The sequence below is a fragment of the Coenobita brevimanus genome, chromosome 78 (genome assembly GCF_032717465.1).
Source record: "Coenobita brevimanus isolate Jiangsu-jjx chromosome 78, ASM3271746v2, whole genome shotgun sequence".
NCBI classification, from domain to species: Eukaryota; Metazoa; Arthropoda; class Malacostraca; order Decapoda; family Coenobitidae; genus Coenobita; species Coenobita brevimanus.
Window position 1 is genome coordinate 15,777,481 of NC_137031.1, and position 13,370 is coordinate 15,790,850.

The 13,370-nt window shown below is 41.0% G+C and overlaps 1 protein-coding gene across 1 annotated transcript in view; it reads right to left on the minus strand.

Annotated features, from left to right (window-relative positions):
• Nucleotides 1-13,370, minus strand: part of LOC145408709 (adhesion molecule nephrin-like) — a 329,089-nt gene that overhangs the window by 111,959 nt on the left and 203,760 nt on the right. Inside the window, exon 9 of the mRNA XM_080279376.1 lies at nt 2,260-2,419. Coding sequence (XP_080135502.1) covers nt 2,260-2,419 — 160 coding nt within the window. The remainder of the gene's footprint in view (nt 1-2,259; nt 2,420-13,370) is intronic.

The window sequence follows — 13,370 nt, forward strand, 5'->3', positions numbered from 1 at the left end:
TACTCGAAACTTCGCAAGCCTTTATTAATTATTTTAAATATTATCGTGCCCTTCATGGGCACGACTGTACTGTACTATTGGCCACAAGTATTCTTACCTAAGATTTCGCTCTCCCAGATTGCATCTGGTAACACTGACTCCATGTCCAGATGTACGAAGTCCTATGTTTCTCGCCTTATTTTCCCTTAACATATACTTCTAGCTATTTACTCACCTTGGGACGATGTTTTATGAATATTGCTCTTAATCCATCCAGTCAGCCAAATGTCTATTTACTCTGATTTTACTTTTATGTGTGAAGGATACTGGTCTCTCCTCCCCCTCCCCCTCCTTCCCTCCCTTTCTCTCTCTTATACTCCCTCCCTCCCACTCCTCATTGTCTCTCTCCTTATCCTTCCCTCCTCTCTCTCATTCTCCCTTCCTCATTTCACTTATTCCCCCTCCCTTCCATCCTCCATTCTCTCTCTCTCTCTCTCTCTCTCTCTCTCTCTCTCATGCTTCCAGATATTTACCTCTCTTGAGACGATATTTCTTTCGTTTATTATGCCATTATCGATAAGTAGTTTCTGCTAATCCCTCCATCCAGCCAATAATTTATCTTAGGTATTTGCTCTCACATTTTGATGGTTGGATTCCCGTCCAAAGGGTCACGAGATCAAGGCTCTTGCCGGTCACCAGGATTTGTGGGATGGACTCCGCATTTACTCCAAGTCCATATCCATTCCCTCATCCCAGTCTGACGACTCTCGTTAGCATTAGCGCAGCCAGGTTGGGCTCTGGCTTTCCGTGGAACTGTTCAGCCTTGGTCAGTTGTGAAATATTAATATGTAAAAAATCAACAACTCGTCTTTCCTCCCCCTCCCCCTCTCTCTCCCCACCTCTCTCTATCACTTCTTCTCTAAGTGTTTTTAAAAAGCGATGCCACTCGGACGAAGGCCTCGCTACATAGGCAACCTGTGGTCACTGGCCCACAAGTGACCCTACCTTCCAAGTAGTACGGCTCGCGGAACAGTGTTTACATGAAATTGTGTATAACCCCTGATTCAGCTACAGAGCGACAAATGGTGAAAATAATCCCCATCACAGTAATAGTTACACATATTAGACTGCGTACATCAAAACTCTGACTTGATTCATCCTTATAGGCGACCTGGTTTAATCATTACTGTATTAGTGAAACCTATTGAATATAATGTTAGGCAGTGCCATGGACTGTTTGGTATCCGTGTCATTATTAATTAGGTATATGATCATTACCTTACTATGTTTTTGGTAGTATAACATTATGATTCCACCGCCGCTGGGTGATGTGTTGTTAGTTCTTGCATAACGAAGTCAGGATCCTCACCCGGCATTTCCTTATATTTATAATTTGTAATAATTAATGTGGCCAATACTAAAGTTAATGTTAAGAATGGCAGTTATGTATAAATAATACAAATAATTCTTGCCTACTGGGTGTATGTCTGTATATGAATCCACTAAAGACATTGGCCTAAGAATATATATATATATATATATATATATATATATATATATATATATATGGAGCCTCTGTGGTAGAGTGTGCGTTTTGCACGCTGGTCAGCGCGAGTTCGCCTCCCGCCAGAGTTGTAAAAACTTTGGGAAGCGTTCACCAAGCCACTTGCTACTTTGGCGGACACAAGGGGTGCTGTGGTTGAACCAGTGTCGCACACTAGTATGCTTGCACCCAATCGGCTTAAGGCGGGCCGATTACATTTGGTTCACAGACTACACACACATCCAAAGCCACTCCAACACTACAATCACTCACAAGCACTTCTCACCCTACATACAGTCTCTACCAGACAGCCTAAGGCACTGGGTAGAGATACATTGACTGTATCGTTCCTGCTTCGGTAGGGATAGGCAGGTCCTGCAGTGGACCTCAACAGGTGATAATGATGATGATATATATCTATATATATATATATATATATATATATATATATATCTATATATATATATATACATGGAGACAGTGTTACCAGATGAAATCTTGTAGAGTGAAATCTGAAGTGTGTATGAATACTTGTGGCCAATAGTACATGTATCATTGCAGGCAACGCTCTAGTTCCTAAAGCGGGGACTGCTCGGGGAAAAAATGCATCGCCATTTTCTCTCTCTCTCTCTCTCTCTCTCTCTCTCTCTCTCTCTCTCTCTCTCTCTCTCTCTCTCTCTCTCTCTCTCTCTCTCTCTCTCTCTCTCTCTCTCTCTCTCTCTCTCATCACTACTCACAATTTACGGTGAGGTTAAGTGGTGTACTCTGTGCATCGCCCTCCACGTTAGAAGCAGCACAGATATAAGGTCCTGCCTGGTGCCTTGTGATGCCCCGCAGTGCCAGACTGTTCCCGCTCACCACCACGCCCTTGCTGGGGGTGTGCACCAGGAGGCGTTTCTGCAGGGCCACAACCAGAGAATACATTAACAGGGGCGTGCATCGGGGGACGCTTCTGTGGGAGCACGATTAGAGGACACGAGGGACACGTTGTAGGGGTGGACACAGTTTAGTTACTGAAAGCTGGGGACGTTTAATGGGAAACATCCCCAAGAAAAAACAGCTAAGGAAAAAAAAAATGGAAAATTGTTGTTGAAACTGATGGAGGGAAAATGACTCGAAACTTTGGAGAGAAGGGACGGTGCATAGGGAAGGCACGGTGGGTTGGTTTGACAGAAAAGATAAGGAAAGGAGATAGTGTACAGTTAAGTTTGAGTAAGACCTTAATATATAGAGATGGTAAGACACTTGTGAATGGAAGGTTGGTATGGTTAAAATTCTGTTAGGGACATGAGGTGAGTGTTGTCAAAAGAGAAATTGGGAAATGAATCAGGGAGAAGTGGTATTTCCATTTACTTTCACTCTTACATCACAATATTTCACACAACACCAGTACAAAAACATTCTAACATCTTGATCACATGATTCGCTCGACCACGTGCTTATATCATCAACATTTCCCAAATTCTGTCCACCGCTTAAAAACATTTTACCATATTTTCTCATGTCTCTTACGCTACCAAGCTTGTGCTCATGGCACGTATTCTTTCATAAGTCCTGCCTTCTGTTTTGCAGATAAAAGAGAAGTGGTAATATTAAAAGGACTACGACTTAATTTTAACCAAAGGAATGAACTGCACTGTATTACGCACCAATAAAGTGTGCATGGTGAACGCGTGACGAGTGAGCGCGCGCCATGTTATCACAATTTCCCACTGATATAAAATTATTGGCAGAGTCTCCAATATTTCATTTGCTAGAGCTGACGCCAAAAACGCAGTGTTAAGAAGAAAAATCTTTTAAAATATGCTCTCGTAATAGAGGCGTTCACTGATTAAAGCCGAACACTCCCTAGGAAAACCCGAGATTCCAGGAGGTTCCTACGCCTTTATGGGTGAGTTTTTAGTTTAACAAAAGTTTTTGAATGAATGTATCACATGCAAAAGGAATTTTAACTGTATTTCACATTAGAGTAAAGTCACTAGTCTCTGCTTAGAGTGACGGTAGGGTCAAGCCGGTCGGGTCGTGCCATGCCACTCATGTCCAAACTTAACTGAGAATAAACATCGCACGCTTGCTCGTAACTGCAGAATACAGTACACTGCAAATTCTTCTTCCCTTGCCTTTCCCCATGAAAAGTTTATTGCATATTACACAAGAGGCTATCGATCTTTCTTTTTTCACCATTTCCTGTCAGTTCGCATATTTTTTTTTTTTTTTTTATAAATAGAAGACAAACCGAAAGTGTATCCAATCGCCTCCATAAAATCCGAGAGAGAGAGAGAGAGAGAGAGAGAGAGATGGTAGTCGAGGGACCTATATATTACGACGGTGATATTGGCACTTTTATGTCATAAGTAGGGAGGGTGTGCCTTTACTCTCTCTCTCTCTCTCTCATGCTACCCCACCTACACGACTGCTGTTGTTCAACTCATCCTCCCACTGCTCATCTTCTCCTACCGTTATCGTAATGTTATTCCTTACTCCTGTTGCATAACTATGTCTTTGATAACTGATTTCTCAGTATCTTCTTTCCTGACACCCGCTGCTATTCTGCAATAGATATAAATTGCTCACACATTAAACATCACATTCTCGTTTGCCATTTCTTAATTTTATGCAATGGGAAACTCCCCCTCTCGAACTGCAACTGGTATTAATCCACCCTCTCCCTCTCCAGCGGTTCAGTATGAATTACTGGAAGCAGTGCAGTCCCACTGTGCTCTCACTTATTCAGAGATACCAGGAATATATATATATATATATTGTTACGGAACAGAGAAAGATAATGTACACTTTAAGTGAGAATACTAAAAATCACTACTGTCCCGTAACGTTCCAGGTTCAAAACAAAAGAGTTAGGTAAAATTACAAGTTAAAGTTTAATGCTCAAACTAACAACAAAACATTCAGGACTCATAAGGATACTGTAATGGCAAAAAACAGGTTAAATATATGACTAACTGCAATAGCCTCTATTAACACGAAATTAGCAAGAGTAAATTTACCTAAGTCAGCCCTGATAAAATGAAAATACACTGGGTAATCCTCAGTTAATGCAAGATAAATTATTACAGATACAAAATAATATTAAAACTGGCTGACAAAATGAATCCTACATAAATTACAAAAAAACCTCACTAGGCCTACAAATCAACACCTTATGCTACACAGTACAAGGAAAAAATGCAATAACAGTTATACTCAAATTACACAGCTGCTAGATGGTTGGAGACTTCCGGAACACTCACAATAATAATAACGGTACAGGGGAGGACAGAGATGTGAACAAAATGAGGAGCAGATCTAAGTGGCAATGATGCAGAGACTGAGCTCATTATATAGGGGCCGGCAGAGCTTGATACAACTTGTAAGAAGAACGCGCAAATGAAGCCATGGGGACAAAGAGTTGACAATCCCGCTCTGAACAACAGAAAGGACGACTTACTCTACTATAACGGTAGAAGGGGGGGACTGAGGCAGAACACGCTCGTGATCAAACATGCAGCATACTGTGCATTAAAATTACACAAAGGATGATGAAATCATAGGCTATGTAACACCTCCCCACAAAGAAAAAGAAATTTACAAAGGAAATTTCTTATTACTCTAAAACAATCTGTCTAAAGTCTAGATAAGCAATCTGCAATAACATTTTCTTTCCTAGTGTTACAAAACATGAGATCTCCCTAGCACGTTCAGTCATAGGTACTTGCCAGTATCCCTTTAACAAATCAAACTTACTTATGTACCTAGCCTTTCCGATCTTGTCTATGCAATCTTCCACGTGAGGGAGAGGGTAAGTGTCTGTTTTGGTTATCTGATTAACACGTCTGTAGTCGATGCAAAGCCGCTGTGACCCCCCTGGCTTAGGGACCAGAGTGACAGGAGAACTCCACTCGCTCTGACAGGGCTCAATCATCTTGTGGTCCAACAGGTAGCCAAGCTCCTTCTGGATGAGAGGAACTTTCACTGGGTTCACACGGTAAGGAGGCAATTTAATTGGCTTTGCGTCTCCAACATCGACATCTTGCATCAACACAGTGGTTCTTCCTGGAATGGCACGGAACACTTGCGGGTACTCCTGAAGTAATGCCGAAAACTCCTGCCTTTCCTCGGGAGGTAGATGAGAAAGCTTAGTCTGGAGATCATTCATGATATCAGGATTCTTCCCCAAACTATCACTCAGGCTCATATTGCATGGGAGAGCTTCACTTGCAGACTTGGGTGGAACAGCTACAGTGCAGACTGGATTATTTTCGTCCTGCCTGTGATATAACTTTAGCATGTTGATGTGACATAGTTGCTTGTTCTTTCTATGATCTGGTGTGGCGATGACATAGTTGACATCACTGAGTTTCTTCTCCACGAAATAAGGACCACCAAACTTGGCTTGAAGAGGTTGCCCATGCACTGGTAGCAGAATCAAAACCTGATCTCCTGGCTGAAAGTGGCGTAACCTGGACTTCTTATCATACCAAGTCTTCATCTTCTCCTGAGCAGCTCCTAAATTCTCTCTCGCCAACTGTAAAGCAGTGGACAGCCGTTCTTTGAACTTCATCACATACTCCAGCAGGTTGACGTCATCTTCCTCCGACAGCCAGCATTCCTTGAGTAGCTTAAGGGGTCCTCTTACTTCATGGCCAAACAGTAGTTCAAAAGGTGAGAAGCCCAGTGATTTATTTGGAGATTCTCTTGCGGCAAACACAACGAATGGAAGACCTTTATCCCAGTCTTTCTGATGTTCCAAACAGTATTTCTTGAGCATCGATTTGAGTGTTTGATGATATCTCTCCAACGCTCCTTGAGTCTGGGGATGGTAAGCTGAAGACGTGATCTGGGTGATGCCCAACTCTTTCAGAGACTGCTTGAAAACATTTGACATGAAATTACTTCCCCGGTCTGACTGTACCTCCTTGGGCAGACCAAACTTTGTGAAGAACCCTAGCATTTCCTTAACCGAGTTCTTTGCTGAGATATTTCTAAGTGGAATGGCTTCAGGATAACGAGTAGCCATATCAATCAGGGTCAACACATAAGAAAATCCTGAAGAAGTCTTTGGAAGAGGGCCCACAATATCCACCAACACACGGGTGAATGGCGCCTCAAAAGGAGGAATGGGAACTAGAGGTGCAACCTTTTCGGTCTGATTACACTTCCCCACAACTTGACAGGTGTGACAAGACTTACAATACCAGGAAACATCCCTGAAGATACCTGGCCAGTAGAAGTGTTTTAAAATGTGTGCCACAGTCTTCCTTACTCCAAGGTGTCCTGCCAAACTGGAATCATGAGCCACTCTAATGATATCCTGCCTACAAACACGAGGGATGACAACTTGATGTACAACCTCCCATTCACAGTCGGCTGATGCTGTTGGGGGTCTCCACTTCCTCATAAGTACTCCTGACTTTACATAATAACAAGTAGAAGCACCGGCTGACTCTTCTTCACTGTATGCAGAGTTAGCTAGACCTTTCAACTCAGGGTCAGCAACCTGCAACGCAACCAACTCTTGATGAGACAAATTATCAACACTATGGGGTACTGCCTCATCTGGTGAGTGGTCCAAATTAGCAAGAAAAGTGTCAGCTAGGATAACATCATCATCATCATCATTATCCTCTAAATCACCGGTAACTTTAGACTTAGCCCTAGTGACAGCACATGCAGGGAACACATCAGGGACATCACAATCCTGGGACGCAGCCACTGGCTCACTAGACAACTGAGGAGCTGGACGCACTTGACTTCCACCAATATCATTTCCAAGTAAGAAAGTTACACCTGACATTGGGAGTGTCTCAACCAACCCAACCATAATGGAACCATTAGCAAAACCAGACTCTAAATTCACTCTGCACAGAGGGACAGAGAAGTAATTATTCCCTACACCTTGTAAGATTACAGTTTCATCAGAGGAATTAACATTAGAACCTAGAACACTGGTCAGCATAAGGGATTGGCAAGCACCTGTATCACGATATATATGAACTGATTTCCTGTCATTACTGTCCAGAGGACTGACAAAACCATCAGACAGGAAATTAGCACATGAACTCTTGAGAGTGTCACCCACGTTACTGCTCAAAAGAGGAGCTCCATCATGAGAATTTAAGTTACCCCTCAAAGCAGGTTCAGTTAACTCAGTTAAAGAATTCTGGGAACTCTCAAGGGTGGACACTAGACCAATTGACTGAATATTTAAAGAGTCCTTTTTGTTCACATCACGCTGTCTCCTGAAACATCTCTCTGTAGTATGACCAAGCTTACTACAATAAGTACATTTACTTTTCTGAAATCTAGAGGTGAAGCTGGTATTTACTTCCTGAGAAACATCATCCTTATTCTCTTTCCTGTTACCTGTACTCTGAGTAGAGGCAACGTACTTACTCTCAGCTTTCCCTTTTTCTTTAGAATATCTCTTGTGAGTGAGAACATATTCATCAGCTAAAACTGCAGCATCAGACAAATTATCTATTCTTTTCTCATCAAGATATAGGCTTACATCTTTATAAATACACCTCTTGAAGTCCTACAGCAAAATCATCTGCTTAAATTTGTCAAAATCAGAATCCACATTCTTAGAATTTAACCACTGCTCTAACAGATCTTCTTTGATTTTTGCATACTCAACATGGGATTGCTTATCTTGCTTGTAAGTTGTCCTAAATTTTACTCTATAAGCTTCAGGAACAAGCTCATAGGCCTTAAGAATCAAGCTCTTAACTACATCATAATTATCAGATTGATCCTGAGGCAAAGATGCATAAGTTACTTGAGCTTTACCGGTGAGAACAGTTTGAAGGAGTACTGGCCAATACTTTTTGGGCCAATTAAAACCTGTAGCTACCCTCTCAAACAACTGAAAATACTTTGTTAAATCAGATTCATTAAAAGGAGGGACAAGTTTAAAATTTTTAGCCACATCAAAATCATCAGAGCTAGATGATCCAGTTCCACCTTGTTTCATGCGATACTCATGGTCTGCCTGAATCCTAGCAAGTTCAACTTGTGCCTGAGCCTGTACCTGTGCCTCTTGAATACGAGCATTTGCCTGAAATTCAGCCTCCTTAACACAAGCCTCCTTAGCCTGAGACTCAGCCTCCTTAGCACGTGCTTGAAATTCAGCTTCCTTCACACGAGCCTCCTGCAGGGCTAGCAGTAACTTAGCTAATTCAATCTGCGTTTGCTCATTTGGAGGAGTTATATTAAACAAGCTTTCATTAATCATGTCAACAATTTGATCTTTAGAATGATGAGAGCGAACAGCAATTCCCAATTGTTGAGCAACAAGCTTAAGTTCATTCTTTCTTCTGTTTTCTACATCACACACTGTTTGCACATTTGACAAAAAATCTTTGACTTCATCAAGTGAAGTAATAGTAGACATCATGAATAAATCACAGTCACAAAATATCGAGCAATATCCTTATGATAATATCCTGAATATCCTGATAAGAGGTCGCCAAATTTATGTTACGGAACAGAGAAAGATAATGTACACTTTAAGTGAGAATACTAAAAATCACTACTGTCCCGTAACGTTCCAGGTTCAAAACAAAAGAGTTAAGTAAAATTACAAGTTAAAGTTTAATGCTCAAACTAACAACAAAACATTCAAGACTCATAAGGATAATGTAATGGCAAAAAACAGGTTAAATATATGACTAACTGCAATAGCCTCTATTAACACGAAATTAGCAAGAGTAAATTTACCTAAGTCAGCCCTGATAAAATGAAAATACACTGGGTAATGCTCAGTTAATGCAAGATAAATTATTACAGATACAAAATAATATTAAAACTGGCTGACAAAATGAATCCTACATAAATTACAAAAAAACCTCAATAGGCCTACAAATCAACACCTTATGCTACACAGTACAAGGAAAAAATGCAATAACAGTTATACTCAAATTACACAGCTGCTAGATGGTTGGAGACTTCCGGAACACTCACAATAATAATAACGGTACAGGGGAGGACAGAGATGTGAACAAAATGAGGAGCAGATCTAAGTGGCAATGATGCAGAGACTGAGCTCATTATATAGGGGCCGGCAGAGCTTGATACAACTTGTATGAAGGACGCGCAAATGAAGCCATGGGGACAAAGAGTTGACAACCCCGCTCTGAACAACAGAAAGGACGACTTACTCTACTATAACGGTAGAAGGGGGGGACTGAGGCAGAACACGCTCGTGATCAAACATGCAGCATACTGTGCATTAAAATTACACAAAGGATGATGAAATCATAGGCTATGTAACAATATATATATATATATATATATATATATATATATATATATATATAGCATCATCGTCATCATCGTCAGCCATAACTAGTCCATTGCTGAACAAAGGCCTCCCCCACCCTTTTCCACAAATTCCTTGACTGAGCCAATCTTTGCCACGTTTTCCCTGCAAATTTCCCTATCTGATCTCTCCATCTCCTGTCTGGCCTTTTTCTGCTACGCTTACAATCTCTTGGTGTCCAGTCAGTCAGCCTCTTGCTCCATCGGTTATCCCTTATTCTTGCTATATGGCCTGCCCACCTCCATTTCTGTCCTTTTATAACTTCTATAATATCTTTGACTTTAATCTGCCCTCTCACCCAAGTTGATCTTTTCCTATCTCTTAGAGATATCCCCCAACATTGAACTTTCTATTGTTCTCTGAGAATGGATTAATTTATTTTCCACTGATTTTGTCAGTTTCCAGGTCTGACAACCATACGTCATAGCTGGAATTATACATTTGTTATATACTTTTCGTTTCACACAAAATGGCAAGCTACTGTACTTTTCATAATGTCTCTATGTTTACCGAAAGCTTTCCAGCCAATTGTAATGCGCCTTTCTCTTTCGCTATCATGATTTTTCGTTAATTTTAGTATTTGTCCCAAGTATATATATATATATATATATATATATATATATATATATATATATATATATATATATATATATATTGCCAGACGCCTTAATCCCTTAAGGGGTGGCCACAAACAAATCGCCTCCATGTAGCCCTGTCCCCCACCATTTTACTGCCCTGCTCCCAGGTCACACACCACTCTCTCATATACCTCTCCATTCCATCCCTCCATCTCATCCTTGGCCTCCCCCTCCCTCTCCTTCCCTCCACCTCACTCACATACATGTTCCTCGTCAATCTTTAGCTCTCCATCCTCTCCACATGGCCAAACCACCTCAATGTGTTTCTCTTAATGCTTCCTATTTCATCCAGATCCACAGCACAACGCTCCTTCATTTCCTTATTTGTCACTCTGTCACTCTGTGTGACTCCACATGCTTCTCTCAAATAACTCATTTCCACTGCTCACACTATTGACTTGTGTCCAAATAACAAGGTCCAAACTTCACTTCCATATGTTAGAGTTGGTATCACAATACTGTCATGTAGGACGCTGGGCAAGACTCGCTATATTTGGACTCGATGGAATTGATTCTCAGAGGTGGAGGGCTTGCTAGAATCGATTCCAGGATCGATTCTTTTCTCCCTTCCCACCCCGCCCTCTACAGGCTGCCAAGCCACTAAGCCAGTCTCTGTTACGAAGCAACTAGTAGCGAGCGAGGCTAAAGGATTCCCCACACAGTCCTGTAATGAGTCTAGGCGGAAATGGAAATCAGAATATAGCCATAAGCCCTCAACAGACCTGCGTCAACACCGTCTTATATGTATGAATGGAGATTAACAACAGCAATTAAATGTTTTGAGTAAGGTTTGAAAATAAAATTGCAAAGAATGAAAATGTGTTTATGTATTTTATATAAATTAATTAGAAACATTCTGCCAGGCTGACCTGCGGGTGGACTCTTTATTCTAGCGGGACTACATGGCCTTCGATAGCAACCTCAAGTACTGATTAAAAGAATAAAGAAAAAAACTGAAACGAAAGCACTTCCAGTATTTTATTCATACAAGTGACATGGAGCAAAAGTTATCATATTTTAAATGTACCAAAATGAAAAGACTTATTTTACCAAAGAACCGAAGTAGAATAATTTTACAGGTAGAAACTAATAATTATCCTTGCTGGGTATTTTGCCTGCGAAAATAGTATTATGTATATAATATTACATGTGTAGTAATAAAATAATTTCTATATTTTCCTAAGCTAGATTGGCATTTTAACCAAGAAAATATCGAGTCCATGTACACCAAAGAATATATATTCCTTTTTTTTTTTTTTTTTTGCATTTGAACTAAGGTTACAAAGGTAATATTACAGGTATAATAAACTAACAGTAAAGAAAACTTTTTTGTGTGTTTTACTTAAAATTACTTTACAGGTAATATTTCATGTACAGTAAATAATATATATTACCGTGTTTCGTATTTTGTCTAACAGATTACTTGTCTCAAATACTAATGTATGAACGCTGTAAAGCGAGCAAGCCCGTCGATATCCGTGAGGCGACTCGTGAGCACTGAGCAGGTCACAGTGAGCCTAGGACAGTGGCAGAACTCGGCTTACTAACTAACGGTTTGGGGACTCATGAGAGCTGACACGGCGCGTCGGCGCCTGACAGTCTGCTCCGCGCGGTGGGCATAGTTGTAGAATCGATTCTTGACTCGATGGACTCGATTCTGGGATCGACTCCGCCCAGCCCTACTGTCATGCAGTAACTTTTTCACTTCCATGCTCACTTCCATGCTTCTTATCACTGCTTTCAACGAACCAGCAACCTTTCTTCCTTCATGTACCCCTTCAAACACTTTGACCGCTAACCTACTATCCATACTCATCACACTGCCGAAGTACTTAAACGCACTCACATTTGTCATTTCCTCCTCATCCAACCTCACTGTACAATCACTGACTTCATTTCTCTTGAAAACCATAACTTTACTCTTCCCTACATTTACCTTTAGGCTGCTTTTCTAACAGACACTCCCAAACTCATTTATCATGCCTTGCTGCTCCCCTTCGTCTTCACATAATAGCACAGTATCATCTGCAAACAACAGTACAGAGATTTTCCACACACTGTCCCCGCTCATTAGGGCAACTCTACCATCCACTGCCCTACCTTGTATCTCTTACAATCCCATCCATACAGACTGAACAACCAAGGAGACATGACACATACCTGTTTTAATCCAACCTTCAAATACAAAAATTCACTCAGTTCACTGTCCACATGCACTGCAGCCTTAGCACCCTCATACATACTCTTCACGGCATTCAACAACTTCCCATTTACTCCATATTTTCTTAATACTTTCCACCGTCGATTTCTCCAAATCCATGAAGGTCGCATAGACTACATCTTCATTCCTCTCTCTAGAAACTTTTCCACTAAAGATCTAAGAATGAATGTCTGATCTACACAACCTCTTCCCTTCCTAAAACATCCCTGTTCTTTTCTAACTAATTCCTCTGTTATCTCCCTAACTCTGTCAATAAGTATCCTGCCATATATTTTTCCTGTTACACCAAGAATACAAATGCCTATATGATTGCACACATTTTTTTTCCCCTTTTCCTTTGTACACGGAATAATTATACTTGGCTTCCAATCTTCTGGGACTTTACCTTCCTCCCAGGCCAATCTGCACCTCTTCTACATTCATTCTACTACAATCTCTCTCCCATGCTTCAGCATTTCACCACACACTCCATCAATTTCTGGGGCTTTCCCCATTTTGACTTTCTTCATTGCTTCCACAACTTCCACCCTACTGATTTTTTCCTCTCTTTTCACATCCTTCCTTCTCCCAGCCATTCTCCGGCCACTTATACTCGTATTATTTTCATTCTCTATGTTCAGCAATCCCTTATACCCCGTTCACACATTGCCGAAAGAGAAGCCGAATGCATGC